Source organism: Salvelinus alpinus, chromosome 3 (genome assembly GCF_045679555.1).
Source record: "Salvelinus alpinus chromosome 3, SLU_Salpinus.1, whole genome shotgun sequence".
In the NCBI taxonomy this organism is placed as follows: Eukaryota; Metazoa; Chordata; class Actinopteri; order Salmoniformes; family Salmonidae; genus Salvelinus; species Salvelinus alpinus.
The window spans coordinates 65657533-65670578 of record NC_092088.1 but is presented as its reverse complement, the minus strand read 5'-3'; the positions used below and the strand labels follow the sequence as shown (position 1 = coordinate 65670578).

At 40.1% G+C, this 13046-nt stretch overlaps 1 protein-coding gene across 1 annotated transcript in view; it reads right to left on the bottom strand.

Moving 5' to 3' along the window:
- Window positions 1-13046, bottom strand: part of LOC139571177 (CUB and sushi domain-containing protein 1-like) — a 572617-nt gene that overhangs the window by 169318 nt on the left and 390253 nt on the right. The window contains exons 11-15 of the mRNA XM_071393795.1: window positions 9617-9720; window positions 9197-9309; window positions 4197-4379; window positions 3246-3572; window positions 855-1049 (exon numbers count right to left, since the gene is read on the bottom strand). Coding sequence (XP_071249896.1) covers window positions 855-1049; window positions 3246-3572; window positions 4197-4379; window positions 9197-9309; window positions 9617-9720 — 922 coding nt within the window. The remainder of the gene's footprint in view (window positions 1-854; window positions 1050-3245; window positions 3573-4196; window positions 4380-9196; window positions 9310-9616; window positions 9721-13046) is intronic.

Here is a 13046-nt window from a genome sequence, read left to right as displayed (position 1 = left end):
ATCTTTATGTACATATTCTTCATCCCTTTACACTTGTGTGTATAAGGTAGCTGTTGTGAAATTGTTAGGTTAGATTACTCGTTGGTTATTACTGCATTGTCGGAACTAGAAGCACAAGCATTTCGCTACACTCGCATTAACATCTGCTAACCATGTGTATGTGAATATTGTTTTTGATTTGATTTGATTTGGTTGATTTAGGTGCAATCTTACTGGCAGCAATATTCTTGCTTGTGAAGCCCTTTTGTGCAAACAATGATGACGGCACGTGTTTCCTTGCAGGTAACCATGGCTGACAGAGGAAGAACAATGATTCCAAGCACCACCCTCCTTTTGAAGCTTCCAGTCTGTTATTCGAACTCAATCAGCATGACAGAGTAATCTCCAGCCTTGTCCTCGTCAACACTCACACCTGAGTTAACGAGAGAATCACCGACATGATGTCAGCTGGTCCTTTTGTGGCAGAGCTGAAATGCAGTGGAAATGTTTTTTGGGGATTCAGTTAATTTGCATGGCAAAGAGGGACTTTGCAATTAATTGCAATTCATCTGATCACTCTTCATAACATTCTGGAGTATATGCAAATAGCCATCATACAAACTGAGGCAGCAGACTTTGTGAAAATTAATATTTGTGTCATTCTCAAAACTTTTGGCCACGACTGTAGACCGGGTATACTTTACTACTTGTAGAATTGTAGCATACTTTTAGTGGCTCTACAATGTTTCACCAAATGACAACAATGATATGCCCAGTGCCCACCCACTCCAACCCAAGGGAGTCAGGATGATATTGGCAGATTCCGCTGGATACTTATAGGATTATATGGATTATTGTGCAACATTACACAGTACCTTCACACCGAGGAACTGCTGCATTCCACACTACATTTCCATCCTGAATGATGCAGGTTATGGACTCAGACCCATGGGTTTTGATGAAGCCTTCATCACATGTGAAGAGCACGGAGCTCCCCAACAAGAAGTGTTCCCCATTCCGCTGGCCATTGACAGGGATGCCGGGGTCGTGGCATTCATTCTGACCAAACGCTAGAGAGGGAAAAAAAACTGGTTTCAGTGTTTTTCAGTGATTTCAGTGTTTTCTGTACTATTGTTTTTAATCAATAAGAAGATATCAAACTGGATTCGGTGCCACATTTAACTTGTGTGTCTTATCCCAGAGAACACAATGAGAACCTGGTTAATTATTTAGGAATTGAGAATAGATGCTAATGAGGCAACAACATGAACACAGCACAGTGGCAAAGACTGATGCCATGAAGGCAACACGTCCATTTCCCTGCCTCATTGTCAATACACGCCTGCTCGCTGATAGTCACTTCCCATGCCAGATTGGAAGACATGTCCCTCTCCTCCTAACACGGTGACACCAGTTCTTTCGAGCTATTGAGTTGCCACACCACAGGCTCCCCCGCCATCCCCATCACATGGCTGACACCTCCCGCCAAAAACAACTCCCTGTCTTAGCCAATCGTGACAGGAGAGTCCAGCGGGTGCAGGCAGAGGTTTCATGCCCACAGGAGGCACAGGGGCATGTGCCCCATCAGATTTTTTGTAAATTATGCTAGCTTTTTTTGTTGGTAATACTACTAGCCTAAAGTTGGCTTTAGCTAGCCCAGATAGGTTCCCAATCTCCCAATGTCATAACAAGCTACCAAGAAGCCATTTCAGGCTATCAATCAAGTTAGAGTAGCTAGCTTGTCTAACTATCTTAGCTGGCATGCCTGCTGGCAAGGTTGGTAGACTTTAAATAAGAAAGCAATAACTTAATGTACTGAATAAGACTCACATTCTTTTCTATATTTTACCCAGATTTTAGCAGAGATGCAGAGAAGCATTTTTAGTTTCTTTAAAAAAAGAACCACCAGTCAGGAGAATACAGACAGCTCAAGAGGTATGCTTAGATTTGCAGAAAAATATATATATATTTATTTTTACATATAATTAAGCATAATGATTCTGGCTCTAGATTGTAGGAAAATGCTGTTTCAGGTGTTTGAAAAATGAATAGCCCCCCTCCGGACCACCCCCCAGTCATCCTCACATGCTTTGTGACCCCTCAGATTTTGGGGTGCATGATGCCCCTGGATGCAGATGCATAATCGAGATAAGAACGGTAACAACATCCTCCTCCATTCCATTAACCTTTCCGACCACTGCAGCCTGCCTCTGTTACTCTCCCACCAAATAAATCCAGAAGCTGCGGAGGAGAGACATGTCTCTGCATAGTCTCCCCGGCCGAGAGTTCAAGAAGAGAATGTGTCCTAGAGATAGCAAACAGGAACTGGGGACAGCAATACTCAAACCTAATTTCAGCTCAGTGTGGCACAAGCATAATTCCATTAACACTGGGTACAGCTGGATCAGTTCAATATTTTTCTGCTACAGAGTGTGTCTATTTCGAGGCAAAGGACATGAACACACCTCTACCATTGCTGTTTCCTGTTTCATGATAATGTCTCTAAATTATCAGCAAAAAAGGGTAAATAGATCATGTTTACCTTCAAGGTTCGGAATTGCCTTGCAGTATTATTGTTTTTCTTATCTCGTGTTTACAGATACAAAATGTTGGAGGCCAACTGGTACACACATTTGCATTAAAATATGCATTAAAATGTTAGGATTGTAAATTATTAAAATTACAAACATTCCCAAGGCCCCTTTAAATGGTGTAGTATTGAGAAAGGGAGAAATTTGAATTAAATTTGTCATAATGTCATCGGTGTGAAATTATTTCATTGAAATCATGGGTAAGTAAGTAGGAAAAGGGATGCATTACTTCTTGACCAATATCTTGACCAGTTAATCACATATGATATAACTAATAATAATTAAGATGGGATGTGGCTGGTTTTAATTACAGGGAAAAGATAGATTTGTCTACACAGGGAAATGTATAGTATGGCCATACAAATTCTTAAATAGAACGGTCCCACCCACTTCCAGCTAATGAGTCTCCATTCTCAGACAGGGATCCTCTAATTGAAGACAGAATTTAAAAAATATATTTTCTTTGTAAATAATTCTGAATTGTAACTTCCCTTGTAAGAGTATACTTGACTTAGCATTTGATTGAACACATATGAAGAGATACTATGGAGACCCCTTGACTCAGTATTTGTGCTACAAGCAGTTCTGAATTGCATAACAGAAGACATTGTGAAGGCCATGGATCATCAAAATATAGCTAAACCGCAAATATCTTTAGAAGGAAGGGCCATTTACTTGTATAAGTGATGTTAAATCCTTTCCCAGTGTTGGAGTGGTCAGTCTGGAACTCCAGGCGCATGATGTGTCCATTGCTGGCTATCTGAGATGGTACGTCCTTCCCGGAGAATGTGCCAAACGTGGTGGGCTCCGACATCCCATCGTCTTTCACAATGAGGTAGTCAAACTGGGGCTCTACCTCAAAGTCGCTGAAAATTAGATGAATCCTGCTCCCTGGCTCTGCGATAATGAGCCACACACAGTTCATGTTGTTCCCATACTCCTCAGGGTAGTTGGGGGAGAGGATTATTCCTGATGGGGTGGTGAAATTGAAGAAGCAGGAAACTGCAAAAATAGATAGGGGCACACACACAGATCTGCCATCATGCTTTGATGCAGCACACAGTGAGATAAATTAGCTCTTTTATAAGACATCACTGAAGACATTTTGTTTGAAATAGGTGGGATACATGCTTTCCTTTGAATTCTTCATTCTATTCACTGCACCAGGTGAAATACTATAACCCAGTGTCATGACAGTAGAGAGGCTATCAACCAAGAGCTGCCTGCCCTTGGCTGTATAGCTGCTTAACCCTGGTGTCAGCCTTCGTGCCAGAGGGAGGGTGAACTGAAAATATTGAACTCTACTAACTAACAATACAGGCTTATCTCCAACAGCAGCTCTTACTTTAAATAAAAAATAACTCTTAAGACCTCTGTATAGAAACTGTAAATAATAAGCTCAGTGAGCAATGTCTAAATGACAGGAGTAATGATCTTTGAATGGTATAGCTCCAGAATGGACAGTGGGGAGTGTTGACCAAGCAATGATGACAGCTTTACATGTGTCAGGGAGTATAGTCATACCACATTCCTTCAGACTGTTGGGAGTATGTAGGTGTATCAGATGGATCAATCTAAATAAGAGTGCTGTTAATTAAAGTCATACATTTTGAAATGTCATCTTACACACGCAGCTGGGTTTGTTTCCAGACCACTGGTTGTTTTGCTGGCAAGATATTGTTCTCTCGCCGACCAACTCAAAGGCCGCCTGACACTCGAACGTCAGCATGTCGCCATGTAAAAACTGCTCCCCCGATCTTCTGCCGTAGGCCGGAATGCCAGGATCCCCACATCCTCCTTTGTCGATTTCTGTAAAAATATGCAAGTGTTACCATGTTCAAGTTCATTCAATGGTTTCAATTCCTAAGTACATCTGGTTAGTTGCTCTTAGGGTTGAATGTCCTAAAACTGATATCCACTGAGCAATCTTCAGATCCTGAAAACATAACATGACAGCTTTCCTCTAACACAACATTCCTTACACAAGAATAATCATTTTAGAACCTTCAATATAATCCAATAGAGAACAAGACAGCGAGACCAATATACTGGCATGCCAACTGTTGTCTATTTCCTCTACAAGTTCAGGTGGAGGCAGCATTTTCTAGCAAGAGTAAAATGACAGTGACAAATGAATGATGTTCTGGAAGAGTTCATTTTTTGTGTTAACAACCAGCATGTCAGCTCAGTAGCTATCGCTCCACTGGCCCAGCTGAGCAATAATCTACAGGGGATGAGTTTAATTCCAGCAGCACATTCAACAACCTTTGTGAGATGTTAAGTGCCGGTTAAATACCTTTGGAGCTGCCAAGAGCAATTAGTTGAGGGATCTATGCGTAGGCTCCACATTTAGGTTAAGGGCATATCAGCCCGATCGCAACCGTGATTGAGATGTAAACTGTCTTACTAAGGATTTACCATGCTCTTAAACACTAATATGTAAAAATGCCTCAAGTGGCTGTCCATCGCTGAATTTATTGTCCAATAACCTAAATTATGATGAGCTGGGAGTCAAATCAGCTGTCTAGGACATGTCTACCATTTACATGCATATTGTGGGTGAAATTACAAACAATGAAGAAATGGTAAGCAGGTGATAACATCAAAATATGTGCCATTGAGGTACACAGTGGTCTGTTTCAGAGTTAATGCAAATATTTCAGAGATGTTGTCAGGTTTTGGCCAAGACTGTTCGGGTTTTGGTCACTAGATGTCCCCATTTCACCTTTTTTGTACCTTTTGTTTTTTCTTGCTCTAATTATTGTTTGCACCTGTGGGTCGTTCCCTTGTTAGTATTTAAACCCTGTGTGTTCCTCAGTTCCTTGCTCAGTGTTTGTAAGTTAGCACCCAGCCCCAGCCCAAGCCTTGTTTTATACAGATATTTCTCTTGTTGGATTTTCCAGAGGTTCTCTGGTTTAGTTCTTGTGTATTATTTGAGTAGTCTTTTGAGGTTTGTTTTTCCCTGCTGTTTTTTACAACTTTGTGGAGTTTCTTTTGTATTTTGGAGGATTTCCATTTTGTGCCTCTTGGCTTTATTTTTGGACATTGTGGATTTAGTTTCTTTGCCTGAAGATTTTGTTCTTTAATTAAACCACCATCTCTAGTACTGCTGTGTCTGCCTCATCTTCTGGGTTCTGACGATTATTAGTGACTGTTTCTCGCACCGGGTCCTGACAGATGTCATAAACAACTCAAAGCATCATATCAATGTCCACAAATAACAGAGAAATGTTGGTATTTTATCTTTATGCTCCCTCTGTGTCACTGTTTTCTGGGATATATACTGCATGTAAAAAAAAAAATATATATATATATACTGTATATATATATACTGTATATAAATAAAAGAGACTGCAGTTCCACCGAATAAAGCTCAGTGAATGAAGCTCATTGTTTCCATTTTCCATAGCAACGGGTTTACTTGGCTCTGTTCTCGCATTGTAATGTATCTGGAAATGCATGACAACAAAAACACAATTTTGCTCCCTCTTAAACAGCCGCCTTGTGAGACATCCCTCAAAATACATTTTCTCACAATGAGCCTACCTTACCCTGTTGTATGACAGAAAATCAGAATCATGTCACAGAATAAATAAGAAATATGCACATAGAATGTGCTACAGGAAGGAATTAAAGAAGGAAATCAAGTACAAGTTACGGGTAAACTACAGTATTTACTAGGAGCCTCTGCCTAAAAATGCTTAGTTTGATGGTATTATGCAATTATTCTAATACTTAATCCTTAACGTTCAACATTATATGTGGCAATTTAATGATTTATATGTATCTATAGACAGTCTTTAGAACATATATTTTTTATTAGTATATCTTATCGGGATACCATGATTCTCTCCCTCTGACTGATACATGTTGCTTCATCATTTACACAAGCAATTACTTATGGGTTGTGAATGTTTCAAATAGTTCAAATGTAGGTATCACTTGGTGTTGCCAGCATTTCTCACACAGATGTAATTATATGATGCATACTACAGGTGAACAAGGCTGACTGAATACTCCCCCAGATTATATATACAGTAGACATGGACACCTACTGTACGGGGCCCCCTAAGAATAAGTCCCGCCACTTATATTCAGTGTTTTATCTGTCAAACATGGTACCTGGACAGTAGGCATTAGTGTGACATTGAGGTGGTGTCATTGTGCAGGGTTATGCATTTTGTTGAGCTGTCAATTGTGCAAACTGTCAGTGTGGCCATATAAAGTCAGGGTTGAGACTTGTGTATGAAGGGGTAATTGTAAAGTCGTGGCCAAAGGTTTTGAGAATGACACAAATATTAATTTCACAAAGTTTGCTGCTTCAGTGTCTTTAGATATTTTTGTCAGATGCTACTATGGAATACTGAAGTATAATTACAAGCATTTCATAAGTGTCAAAGGCTTTTATTGACAATTACATGAAGTTGATGCAAAGAGTCAATATTTGCAGTGTTGATCCTTCTTCATCAAGACCTCTGCAATCTGCCCTGGCATGCTGTCAATTAACTTCTGGGCCACATCCTGACTGATGGCAGCCCATTCTTGCATAATCAATGCTTGGAGTTTGTCAGAATATGTGGGTTTTTGTTTGTCCACCCAGATCTTGAGGATTGACCACACGTTCTCAATGGGATTAAGGTCTGGGGAGTTTCCTGGCCATGGACCCAAAATATTGATGTTTTGTTCCCCGAGCCACTTAGTTATCACTTTTGCCTTATGGCAAGTTGCTCCATCATGCTGGAAAGGGCATTGTTCGTCACCAAACTGTTCCTGGATGGTTGCGAGAAGTTGCTCTCGGAGGATGTGTTGGTACCATTCTTTATTCATGGCTGTGTTCTTCTGAAAAATTGTGAGTGAGCCCACTCCCTTGGATGAGAAGCAACCCCACACATGAATGGTCTCAGGATGCTTTACTGTTGGCATGACACAGGACTGATGGTAGCGCTCACCTTGTCTTCTCCGGACAAGCTTTTTTCCGGATGCCCCAAACAATCGGAAAGGGGATTCAGAGAAAAGGACTTTACCCCAGTCCTCAGCAGTCCAATCCCTGTACCTTTTGCAGAATATCAGTCTGTCCCTGATGTTTTTCCTGGATAGAAGTGGCTTCTTTGCTGCCCTTCTTGACACCAGGCCATCCTCCAAAAGTCTTCGCCTCACGGTGCGTGTAGATGCACTCACACCTGCCTGCTGCCATTCCTGAGCAAGCTCTGTACTGGTGGTGCCCCGATCCCGCAGCTGAATCAACTTTAAGAGACGGTCCTGGCGCTTGCTGGACTTTCTTGGGTGCCCTGAAGCCTTCTTCACAACAATTGAACCGCTCTCCTTGAAGTTCTTGATGATCCGATAAATGGTTGGTTTAGGTGCAATCTTACTGGCAGCAATATCCTTGCCTGTGAAGCCTTTTATGTGCAAAGCAATGATGACGGCACGTGTTTCCTTGCAGGTAACCATGGTTGACAGAGGAAGAACAAGCACCACCCTCCTTTTGAAGCTTCCAGTCTGTTATTCGAACTCAATCAGCATGACAGAGTAATCGCCAGCCTTGTCCTTGTCAACACTCACACCTGAGTTAACGAGAGAATCACTGACATGATATCAGCTGGTCCTTTTGTGGCAGGGCTGAAATGCAGTGGAAATGTTTTTAGGGGATTCAGTTCATTTGCATGGGAAAGACGGACTTTGCAATTAATTGCAATTCATCTGATCACTCTTCATAACATTCTGAAGTATATGCAAATTGCCATCATACAAACTGAGGTAGCAGACTTTGATTTTTTTTATATTTGTGTCATTCTCAAACTTTTGGCCATGTCATAAATGTCTAAATGGAAAGTTGATGGTGGTGACAACAGACTTTCTGTACAATGTTTCCACACAAAATATTTTATTGAATAGGGGCCTAAGTAAACTGTACTTCCACCTAGCAGGTGAGTTGAATGGAAAGCATCTTCTAAAGCAAACCGTGTCCCCACAGTATGTATCAGCAACCCAAATCTCTTCTACTCTCACAGCATGACACTACTTTAATGTGGGTTTGACTTTGCCAGAGTGGCACACTGTGCCCAGTCAACACATGACTTATTAGTGCAAGTTCATTGCTATTCATCAGTTGGAAGGAATTAGACCGACCATCTGATACTGGAAATTAATTACCGTTTATGCTGGTGGAAGCAAATTCTGCACATTAGTGTTTATTGAAACAGATGCTTATATATTTTCATAGAACTTTGCTTTGATGTTATTTGGTAGCCTATCCAAAACCAGCCAGTGCATTTCATTTGGATAACTCTAACATATCAGTGTCTGTGTCGAGCACATATGCTGACCCATTTGCTTTAATCTTTTGCTGAATCTATAGAATTGATGACTTGGCTAGGCATACAGTGAACATTCTACAGGGTGTAAATAAATGCACATAAAGTTGCCTAGTCAAAAGGACATGCTGGGTAGACCAACACATATCTTACATATCAGATTTTATGTATGCGGAAAAGTGGCACCAACTATGAGACTCAAATAAGCATGACCTCAACATGAAATCAGAAATGTACAGGGTTTAAATCCAGACCCAATCCATTTTTTTGGCAGACATTTGTATATGTTCTCAAAGAGAATGGGAAGCATACCTTCATATAGGGCCTTGAACCCTTGGGACCCGATGGTGTCATCAGACTGGAGATGTAGCCACATCTGGTTGCTCATACTGACTATCAGGTCAGGAACACTGGACCCTGTCAGCCTGAAACACATCACATGGAACTCAATGATTCATTGTCTCTAACTCACATCAGAAGCTCAATTTATTGTTTTTATGCTCCAAAAGCTTTGACCAGTATTTTCAAGTAAGGGTTAAATGTGTATTAATTATATGACAATTATGTTCAATGTATTATCTGAATAAATGCACAATATAATGTCCTATTTCATCTGTGTAGACTAGAGCATGCAGTAGTAGTTCTGTGCAACTTAAAAAATCCCACAGAGAATGCTGGAGGGATAGTTTGAGATATTAAATGATAAATTCAGAGCATCTGCAGAGTACTCACACATAGAGCACTCTCCTGGCATCGCCAATTTTCCCTCCGTCCCCCACTGTTAGCGTGTCATATCCTCTCTCAAGATCAAACTCCTCAAAGGCAAGCTTAATAACCTGCTCAAAAAAGGATAAATGTTCCATTGGTTCAAGGACAGCCACGATAGCATGGCCATAAACAATTTTGCAATTGTACTATTTATACAATGCTTCGTTTGCTTTATTTTCCTAGAAAATTTATAAATTAAAAGCCTTGGGTCGGAATTCAATCATAACAAATTGACTTTCAAATCATGCAAAAAGTAAACAATCCATATCTGTGTCAACTGTGGTTGGGATTTAAACAAATATTTAAAATACGTGTGGTTTTGCATCAAAAGTGTAATGCACTATGATTGAATTATAACCATAGATCCCATACAATAATAATGAGTCTTTTAGCATGTAATGTATAAAAACATCATGGTACTCTATGATATGCATCATGGCAAAACATAGCTTAGTCATATGAGAGCTTCAAAAGACAGCAACATTTCAGCTGCTGAAGCTCTATCATTTCAAACACGTCTTTTGGGAGTGCTGTGATGACTGATTATCATTGCATAGTATGTGTAAAAAGCAACCCTGCCACTGCTACCAGGGAAGCTGAAATAATGAAACCATGAAATACATTTACAAATTATTTTGGGGTAGCAATAACATGATGAAATGCAAAAGAGCAGTTCAAGTATTTGCAATGCCTGGGCACAAACAAAGCCTTGAGAAAAAAAGATGCCTCCACATTTGATGCCTGTACAGGATGAAAGGCAATTAAAAGAAAATTGGATTTCAGCGGAGATTGCTTGAAGGGAAGAAATAAAGCTTAATTAGGACAAACCCATTATCACCATCCTAAAATTCTCTCATTTGGGCAATTAAATAACCATTATTCCCATCCATATTTTTTTATTCTGAAACTTGAAGCACAAATATATTACCTGTGTAGGTTGGGCAATCCTCACTGAAATGTGTATTAGCAAGCCAAAGGGCCAAAAGTGAATGATCAATGTGAGAACCTAAACCCTTGAGTACAAGTTCACTGAAAGCCAGTTTACTATTCAGGAGCCTCTGATAACTCACCATGTCATGTACAGTGCCTTCAGAAAGTAGTCATACCCCTTGACTTAATCCTCATTTTGTTGTTTTACAGCCTGAATTCAAAATTGATTAAATATTTTTTCTTACCCATCTACACACACTATCCCATAATGACAACGTATTTCAAGAAATGTTTGCAAATGTATTTTTAAAAAGTTTTACCGAAATATGTAATTTACATTCACACACCTGAGTCAATACTTTGTAGAATCACCTTTAGCGCCGATTACAGCTGTGTGTCATTTTGGCTAAGTATCTAAGAGCTTTGCTCACCTGGATTGTACAATATGCCCATTATTCTTTAAAATATTCTTCAAGCTCTGTCAAGTTGATTGTTGATCATTGCTAGACAGCCATTTTCAAGTCATGCCATAGATTTTCAAGACGGTTTAAGTCAAAACCTTAACTAGGCCACTCAGGAACATTCAATGTCATCTTGGTAACCAACTCCAGTGTAGATTTGGTCTTGTGTTTTAGGTTAAATCTCCTGCTGAAAGGTGAATTCTTCTACCAGTGTCTGTTGGAAAGCAGACTGAACCAGGTTTCTCTCTAGGATTTTGCCTGTGCTTATATCTGTATCCACCCCCCCTAAAATCTCCCTAGTCCTTGCCAATGACAAGCATCCCCCATATACTACAGACCACTGCGACCTGTACGCTCGTTGGCTGGCCCTCGCTCCATACTCGTCGCCAAACCCACTGGCTCCAGGTCATCTACAAGACCCTGCCAGGTAAAGTCCCCCCTTATCTCAGCTCGCTGGTCACCATAGCAGCACCCACCTGTAACACGCACTCCAGCAGGTATATCTCTCTGGTCACCCCCAAAGCCAATTCCTCCTTTGGCCGCCTCTCCTTCCAGTTCTCTGCTGCCAATGACTGGAACGAACTACAAAAATCTCTGAAACTGGAAACACTTATCTCCCTGACTAGCTTTAAGCACCAGCTGTCAGAGCAGCTCACAGATTACTGCACCTGTACATAGCCCATCTATAATTTATCCCAAACAACTACCTCTTCCCCTACTGTATTTATTTATTTATTTTGCTCCTTTGCACCCCATTATTTCTATTTCTACTTTGCACATTCTTCCACTGCAAATCTACCATTCCAGTGTTTTACTTGCTATATTGTATTTACCTCGCCACCATGGCCTTTTTTTGCCTTTACCTCCCTTATCTCACCTCATTTGCTCACATTGTATATAGACTTATTTTTCTACTGTATTATTGACTGTATGTTTGTTTTACTCCATGTGTAACTCTGTGTTGTTGTATGTGTCAAACTGCTTTGCTTTATCTTGGCCAGGTCCCAATTGTAAATGAGAACCTGTTCTCAAATTGCCTATCTGGTTAAATAAAAGTGAAACATTTTTTTTTTTAAATACCCATAACATGATGCAGCCACCACCATGCTTGAAAATATGAAGAACGGTACTCAGTGATGTGTTGTGTTGGTTTTGCCCAAAACTTGTATTCAGGACAAAAAGTACATTTCTTTGCCACATGTTGCAGTATTACTTATTAAGAGCCTTGTCGCAAACAGGATGCAAATATATGTTTTATTCTGTACAGGCTTCCTTCTTTTCACTCTGTCATTTAGATTAGTATTGTGGAGTAACTACAATGTTGTTGAGCCATCCTCAGTTCTCCTATCACAATCATTCAACTCTGTAACTCTTTTAAATTCACCATGGTGAAATCCCTTCCTCTCAGGCAACTGAGTTAGGAAGGACGCCTGTATCTTTTAGTGACTGGGCGTATTGATACACCATACACAGCCTAATGTATAACCTCACCATGCTCAAAGGGATATTCAACATCTGCCTTTTTTTAACACATTTACCAATCACTGCCCTTCTTTGTGAGGCATTGAAAAATCTCCCTGGTCTTTGTGGTTGAATCTGTGCTTGAAATTCACTACTCAATTGAGGAAACTCATCTGTAAGTTTCCTCAATTGAGTAGTGAATTTCAACCACAGATTCAACCACAAAGACCAGGGAGATTTTTGTGGGGTACAGAGATGGGGTAGTCATTCAAAAATCATGTTAACCACAATTATTGAACACAGAATAAGTCCATGCGATTTATTATGTGATTTGTGAAGCACATTTTTACTCCTGAACTTATTTAGGCTTGCCATAACAAATGGGTTGAATACTTATTGACTGAAGACATTTCAGCTTTAAATTTTTTATTAATTTCAAAAAAATTCTGCTAAAAAAAATCACTTGGGCATTATGTGGTATTGTGTGTAGATCAGTGACACAAAATCTCAGGCTGTAACACAACAAAATGTGGAAAAAGTAA